At 32.1% G+C, this 7,851-nt stretch overlaps 1 protein-coding gene across 2 annotated transcripts; it reads left to right on the top strand.

Annotated features, from left to right (window-relative positions):
- Positions 1-2,246: 2,246 nt before the first annotated feature.
- Positions 2,247-7,618, top strand: LOC107605679 (Protein phosphatase 2C family protein). 2 transcript variants are annotated; one of them, XM_016307639.3, is made up of 10 exons: positions 2,247-2,670; positions 2,869-3,199; positions 4,233-4,404; positions 4,778-4,931; positions 5,021-5,084; positions 5,535-5,642; positions 5,896-6,021; positions 6,147-6,376; positions 6,468-6,667; positions 6,757-7,618. In XM_016307639.3, exons 2-10 carry the CDS (start codon positions 2,993-2,995, stop codon positions 6,786-6,788), a joined length of 1,293 nt encoding a protein of 430 aa, XP_016163125.1. In that variant the 5' UTR covers positions 2,247-2,670; positions 2,869-2,992; the 3' UTR covers positions 6,789-7,618. The 2 variants fall into 2 exon arrangements, with proteins under 2 accessions (XP_016163125.1, XP_088347605.1); XM_088491479.1 differs by having other exon boundaries at positions 2,270-2,670; positions 6,147-6,381; positions 6,473-6,667.
- Positions 7,619-7,851: the final 233 nt, after the last annotated feature.

Raw genomic sequence — 7,851 nt, 5'->3', positions numbered from 1 at the left:
AACAAACTTTTAAAATCGCCTCGTGAGCTTGTCGGGCTTTAAATATGCCCGGTTTCAACCTAAAAAAAATCTATGAGAGATAAGAGTCTAGGGGTGGCAATCGGGCTTAAAGCTGTCGGGTCGGCCCGCGTAACTCGTCAAAAAAGGTGGACGGGGCTGGAAAATTGGGACCGCCAAATAGCAAAAGCCCGCCTAACCCGCACCGCTTAAAACCGCGGGCTTTGGCGGAGCAAGGTGGGATTTTCCGGACTTAGTATTTTTTTGGTAAAGGGGTATTTTTGTAATTTTTTTGCGAAAACCCAACTTTCTCCAACTCAACTTACAAGAGAAAATGAAGATGAAAATTGAATGTTTGGGATTATGTTTATTTTGTTTTGGAGATAATATTTATAATTATGTTTTAGATTATGTTTATTTTGCTTTGAGGACAATATTTATAATTACAAAGACTTTAATATTTGTGAATATAAAAATTATAATTTTTTTATGCTTTTAGAAATTATTTAATAATTAATAGTAAAAAAAAAAGCCCGCCAGCCCACAGTTAGACAGAGTGGGGTGGGATTTTAGGGCCGCCTTATTAGGCGGGGCAGGGTGGGCCAACCCACCAAAAAATAAAGCTCAAGTTTGGATCATTAATTTACAATATGGGCCAAATTCGTCAAAACTAAAGCTCAGTTCGACTTTGCCCATTTATATTCTTATTTTCAAGATAAAAATAAAAAATTTACTAAGAATAAATAGGATACAATTATACCTACATTTTATACATACGTACTGTCATATATAATTACTTATAATATCTACAAAAAAAAGTAAATTAAAAAGACGAAGAAGGTACCGCATAATAGTCTTTATTGATATTATTTCATTATTTAATTTTCTAAATTATAAATGAAATTAAGTACGTAAAAAATATATTTAAATATTAAAAAGATTCAACATGTGAAGAGTTATAATAAGTTAGCTTCTATCAGATAGAAATGATAAATTTTATAATAAAAAATTATAAAAATTTTAATAAACAAAAATAAAATAAAAGAATAGAGTACAATAATGAATAATAATGTTTTATAATTTATAAAAAAAATAAAAAAAATAAAAATAGTATATCATAGCAGAAAAAAAATGTATTAACGAATAAAAAATAATTAATAAAAAAATAAAATTTTCTTTTAGCGTATATAACTTTTTTACAGTAAATAAATTAGTAAATATAGAAATAGGTAAAATAAAAAATGAATGAATGAAATTGTGTTCTTTTACTAAATTGAGAAAATATTCACGACTATATAATTGATGAAAAAATGTTGGTAACAAAAGAATTAGTCAAAACAGTCATAATTTACTTTATTTAGTAGAAAAAGTATAGGTAAATAATGAGAATGCTAAACAATGTGAATAATAGATATGTTGGATGTTCAATTCAATAGGTATGCAGATGATTATGTTGATTATTTTTAATTGGATGGTTATTTTTTTTAATTCGATTTATTCATGTACAGTTCACAATGATTGGATGTTTAATTCAGTTGCTGTACAGATGGTTATCCTATTAAGGATTATGAGGTAATTTAGGAGTTGAGTGCTTTTTTTTATTTTATTAGGTTAATTCTAGAGTTCATTGTTCACATTGTCTATAAAAATTATTATCTATCTAACAAAATCGTATTTAATATTAATTGATTGTTGCTAAAATTAATAAATTTAATAAATACTAAATAAAACAAATTTGAATTTATTTGTCTCTCTAGTATTATAATTGATAAAGAACATATAACTATCAGATAATAAATTACAAGAATCTATTAATAGAAATATTAGATTTGAAATTAAAATAAAAAATAAATAAAAAATTAAAATAAAAAATTCAAATATTTAATATTAAAAAATAAAAAAAATTCCAATAAACAACAATTCAAATATTAATGTACCAATAAATTAAATATATATTTGAATTAACTAAGTTAAATAATTTATATAATAAATTAATTATAATTATTTGGTTTAATAAAATAAGTAAAATAAATAAAAAATATCATATAAATATGTTATGTAAAAATGATAACATTTTTAAAAATAATTAATAAAAATATATAAGAAAAAAATTAATGTAAATTAAAACTAAATCAATTTATTTATTTCAATGAGATCAAATAGTTAATATAATTGATATAGTCAAACAAAATATTAAATAATTTAATATTCATCTTAATTTTTTGAAAGAATATTTGGGAAAACAAAAATGGAAAGGAGAATATTTTGCATTATGCTGAAGCAGAGCAAGCTGGGAAGAAAGAAAGTAAAGAAAGAAACGAAGAAAGATCCGCGTTTTTCGATCACACAAATTCATTCTCCATTTTTTTCCATTTTCGCGCGCCTCAATAACAATAACCATCTTCAATTCTTCATTCTTCACGTAACAAACTTTCTTCTCTCTCTCTCTCTCTCTCTCTCTCCGTTTCCATTTCCATTTCCTTTCATTCACTTCTATGCTTCTTTCTCTTTCTCTCTCAACATTTTCCCAATCCTGTGTCACTTCCGATCTCGCTAATTTCTCGCAATCACCACCACCATAATAATAATCATATTTTTATTTTCGGTTTTTTCCGTTTTCTTTTCCGTCAAATCGATCAACGACATTCAATGCTTTCCCCTTCCGCTAAACCGGTATTGTTTACTTTCTCGTCAATTACTTTTTTTTTTCGGTTTTTGATTTACATAATTGATAATTCCGCTTTTCGATGAAAAATATGCGTTAGCATTGCAGAAACTGGGGCAATAGTATTAACTTTTTTTTTCTTTTAAGATAATTGATTGATTAATTAATTAGTTAATGTGTTGATTGTTTTGTGCTTTCAATTTCAGGATTCGACTGCGGAAGCAAGCAATAGAGGATTAAAGTGGAATTAGTATTTTAGGGATTTGTTGAATTTTGTGAGGGGTTTGTGAAGAAAGTGGAACACAAGAGAAGAAGAAGAAGAAGAATACAATGTCTGGTGGTACGAAGGGCGAACACCACCAAACGGTTCCCCTATCGGTGTTGTTGAAGCGCGAATTGGCGAGCGAGAAGATCGAGAAGCCAGAGATTGTTTCAGGCCAAGCAGGGCAGAGCAAGAAAGGGGAGGATTTCACCCTCATCAAAACTGAATGCCAGAGGGTGGTGGGGGATGGGGTCTCCACGTTTTCTGTTTTTGGGGTATGTAGTGTTTCTGCTCTTTCTCCAGATTCATGGTGCTGCATTTATTTGTATGTGCTTTAGTTTTGATTTTTGTTTTTATTGATTTTTTGTTTTTGTTGTGTTTTTGGATTTTTATTTTTTGTGTGTAGTTGGTTGGGTTGGCTTTTTAGATTATATATAATTTGAATAGAGAAATGGATTTGTTTCTGCAGTTTATATTGTATAAAATGGTCTTTCTTTTAGAAGTTGACACAATTGAACCCTCGGTTACATTTATGCTCGGTAAAGGGGTAAAAATGGGATGAAAATATTCAAGGTAGAGCTGTATGAGTAAAACTACTCATGAAATTCATCCAAAGATATCTCCTCCATTTTGGGGAAAAGTTCATTTGGGATATGTGAGTACTTCTGAAAATTGTGTTGCCCGTTTGGATAATCCAAATGGAATAGAGAGTTGCTTCTGCTTTTAATCTTTTAGAAGTAGCTTGTCCTAGGCCCTCGGTACTTCCATTTAACTTGTCAACAGATTTTAAAGTGATGTAATTTACTTGCATGATAACTTATTATTACATGGCATGTCATATAATCAGTGGGAGAAAGAAGGGATTAGTTATCTTCTTGTTGCATTGATTGTCTCATTGCAAGGATGGCAGATTCTAATGATTAATGTTGTTGGGTAAACGCTATACTTGGAGAAGATTGATTTCAGCATGTGGGTTCGCAAGTTTTCATAGATTTATGAAGAATTATACAATCCGTTTCTTTTGTTTTCTTTTGCTTGTGTTTGATGTGCTTGACTTTAGTTTGTAGCCGCTTAGACTGTGGAAAGAGTTTTTAGCAAGTTGAATTTGACATCTCCATCAACTTGGATTAGTAACTTTATCATTCAGTTGATATCAGCAGTTCTTTTTTTCTTTTTGCCATAGCTGTAGTTTTCTTGTTGTGGTTCTTGTTCTTATTCAATCTGTTTTGTTTAGTTGTTCTTTTCCTAGTTTCTGCCTTTTTTGCCCCCTAGTTAGTAGTTACAGATTCTGCTTTGCAATTTCTACAGCTATTTGATGGACACAATGGAACTGCTGCTGCTATTTATTCTAAGGAGAATCTTCTAAATAATGTTTTAAGTGCGGTTCCTCCTGATCTTAACAGAGATGAGTGGGTAGCAGCATTGCCTAGGGCATTGGTTGCAGGCTTTGTAAAAACTGACAAAGATTTTCAGGACAAAGGTATGCTTAGTTCATTCCTTGTATTGTTTGCTCTGTTCTCTGTTAATTTATTTATTGTTTGCTTAGTTGGTCAATATTTGATATCTCCAAAATTATTTGTACATATTTCTAATTTTTCTCGTCAATTTTCTGCCTTAATTCCTTTTTTTTAGCATCTTGATGTGAATGTTCATGTACTTAAAAGTTCTATAAAAAAAAACAAAGAAACCTAACTGTTTACTTATTTAACTCTTTTCTTCACCATGTATGTAAGTCTTTTTTAAAAATGGGTATGCAAGTGTTTATCCTGTTAACCAATGCTGTTAGGACACTTTTTAGCTAAATCCTTATTATTATTTATTATTTATTATTATTATTATTATTTGCATTGCAGGACAAAAATCTGGAACCACTGTAACGTTTGTGATTATAGAAGGATGGGTTGTAACTGTTGCATCAGTTGGTGATTCACGTTGCGTGCTTGAATCTGGTGAAGGTGGGCTTTATTATTTGTCAGCAGATCATAGGCTAGAAACAAATGAAGAGGAGTAAGTTGTTGATGGAATTGTTTCCCTTGAACAGTTATTATAAATTATTCCAGTATAGCACAAACTGACCTTTCTTTTACTTTCATCAGGAGGGTCCGAATCACCTCTAGTGGGGGTGAGGTTGGTCGGCTAAACACCGGGGGAGGCACAGAGGTAATCCTACTTTCAATTGTGATCCCTTTTCAGCCTAGGTTTTACCAACTTCATAACAACTAACAAGCTTCAACCACCACCAGAGAAAAAGAAAAGAGAACTGCTTCTTCATTTAAACTGATGCCTGTAGTGATACTTTTTATATTTTGTACACAATGCCTGGCCATTCAGACTACATTATCGTGTCATTAAAATATAGGGTTACTTTCACTTTACCCCCTAACACATAGGCCATGTGCACTAATGCACTTTAACGCCTACATTTACAGAAGTGCAATTGTATATATTTCAAGTTATTCTAACTTATATATGATTATGAAGATAGGCAATAGTACCCACCATTTGTATTTTCCAAGATTTTCATTAGAATAAATTTGCTTGACCTGGTAATAATTTTATTTTGTACACATTTATATTAAATTCTCTTACTGGATTATTGGCTGTTTGTAGGTTGGGCCTTTAAGATGTTGGCCTGGTGGCTTGTGTCTTTCACGGTCAATTGGTGATATGGATATTGGTGAATTTATTGTCCCAGTGCCGTATGTAAAGCAAGTGAAGGTTTGTCACTACTCTAACCTGTTGTCTTCTAAGCAAAACTTTATATGTATCTTGTTTCAATTGAGAAATCGCCTCTCCCCACAATGTCCAACAAAAAAGTATAAAGCAAGTGTTCCACTAATACGATGGTTTAGAAATTTCACTGGAGCTAATGATTTGATTTACCTATATTTGATGTGAATTTGTCATTTGTTTTCAATGAAATCCCTATGTAAGATAATTCCTGCCTTCCCTCCTTTATCTGTTTATTCAGTTGTCCACCGCTGGAGGCAGGCTAGTTATCTGCAGTGATGGGGTCTGGGATTCTCTATCTGCAGAAGCAGTCTTGGATTCTTGTCGTGGCATGTCAGCGGAGACAGCAGCATCACATATTGTTAAAGTGAGTCTTTTGAATCCTATATAAAAAATATGTTCATCTGTTGTATCATAGTGAGTTTCATGCGATTCCGGCAGTATGAATCATTACGTATTAAACTTTATTCACTTGTTTCTTTCTATCTTCAGGACGCTGTAGAAGCAAAAGGACTTAGAGATGATACAACCTGCATCGTTGTTGATATATTACCGCATGAGAAGCCACCTGCTCCTGCACCACATCGAAAGAAGAAAGGAATAATGAAGTCCATGTTTCGTAAAAAGTCATCTGAGTCATCTTCTTATAACGAGAAAGACTACTTGGAGCCAGATGTGGTAGAGGAATTGTACGAAGAAGGATCTGCTATGCTTTCCGAGAGGTTTGGTTTTATATAACCGTTGTTCAACTTAGCAACTCGCCATTTTCTCGTTTTCTCTCATGACATGGGAAATGATTTATCTTAAATGCAGGTTAGATACAAAATATCCTCTCTGCAACATGTTCAAGTTGTTTATGTGTGCAGTGTGTCAAGTAGAGATAAAACCAGGGGAGGGTGTTTCAATATTTGAGGGTGCGCCCAACCCTCGTAAACTGCGTCCATGGGATGGACCTTTCCTCTGTACAAGTTGTCAAGATAAGAAAGAAGCCATGGAAGGGAAAAAAGCATCAGGTCTTTTGTCGAGTAGTTCATCTCTAACCATTTTTGTGCAGCTTTACTTGTCCATAATCTAATCAACTCCCTTGAAACTTCCATTTCAGGTAGACATAGCAGTGGAAGTGATGATGATTAAACTCTCATGTATATTTGCCTTTTGAGAGTTATAAAGATTGTTGATATAACTAGAACTTCGAACTTCCAGGCAACTGTGACTCCCTATCATCACATGGGCTTCGTGTAATTTGGATCTAAATTGGAATTTAACCTGAATATCCATACCAAAACCAATACCATTTTGTTTTGAAGTTTTCTGACCTGGAAGTGTTGAATAGCAACCACCCAAGTGTTGTGAAAAGGTTGTACGTAAAAGCTGCAGTGCACGATAGGACGTCCGAGGTAATTCATTCTTTCCGATATAATTTCTTTTATCCAGGGTCCATTCATTTGTATATGGATTCTTTGGAATCACTAAATAGACCTTCAAAGGAAAGTGAGCTTCGTTATTGTAATGTGATATGATATATAGGGAGTTCAATCAATTAGAATTCATAGATCAATTCTGCTCTAGGATAGACCTGTGTTTATGTTAAGCCTTTTGAATGATTCATTCTTGTAGCATTTGATTTTTTTTATCACTCCCTTTTTCTTTACCATACAAACAATATAGGCCATTTGTAATATACTTTATTAGATACTTTCCTCCTCCATCTCCAAGAAAAAGAAAGGTACATGTTACTTCCCTCCCAGTTTTGTTGTTTTCATGTGTTAAGATGCATGAGCAGCAGGAACAACAGACCTGAAATCATGTCTACCAGGTTGCCGCAAGTTGAAGTGATATGTTGTGTTATAAACTTCAGTTTTGATGATGTTACTACTTACTATTATTGTGTTGAATTGTCATATTTGTACTCAACACACATTTTTCAAACCCCATCAAATCCACTGTTGAAAGCACTTTTCCTTGTATTTCTTCTTTTCTTTTATTATTATTATTATTATTATTATGGAGCTAACTCGAGCGTGGCTCAATATTTTCATTAATGTTTCAATGAATTTTTTTATTATTATTTTAATATTGACTGGGTTCAAAGTTCAAACTCGGTTAAGCTAGCGTTTAAACATATATATATATATATATATATATATAGAGTTTAATTTTGATGCACTGATAGTGTAAAGTACAATCACATTCTTTT

The sequence above is a fragment of the Arachis ipaensis genome, chromosome B6 (assembly GCF_059453495.1).
Source record: "Arachis ipaensis isolate K30076 ecotype BB chromosome B6, ASM5945349v1, whole genome shotgun sequence".
NCBI lineage: Eukaryota > Viridiplantae > Streptophyta > Magnoliopsida > Fabales > Fabaceae > Arachis > Arachis ipaensis.
The sequence above is the reverse complement of the archived record's forward strand: the minus strand, read 5'-3'. Positions and strand labels throughout refer to the sequence as shown.

Bases quoted from the DNA above. Each gene is read 5' to 3' on its own strand.
- LOC107605679 (XM_016307639.3), top strand. From the start codon at position 2,993: ATGTCTGGTGGTACGAAGGGCGAACACCACCAAACGGTTCCCCTATCG. The intron at 6,022-6,146 runs GTGAGTCTTTTG...TTCTATCTTCAG, and splicing joins CAGCATCACATATTGTTAAA to GACGCTGTAGAAGCAAAAGG. The intron at 6,377-6,467 runs GTTTGGTTTTAT...TCTTAAATGCAG, and splicing joins TCTGCTATGCTTTCCGAGAG to GTTAGATACAAAATATCCTC.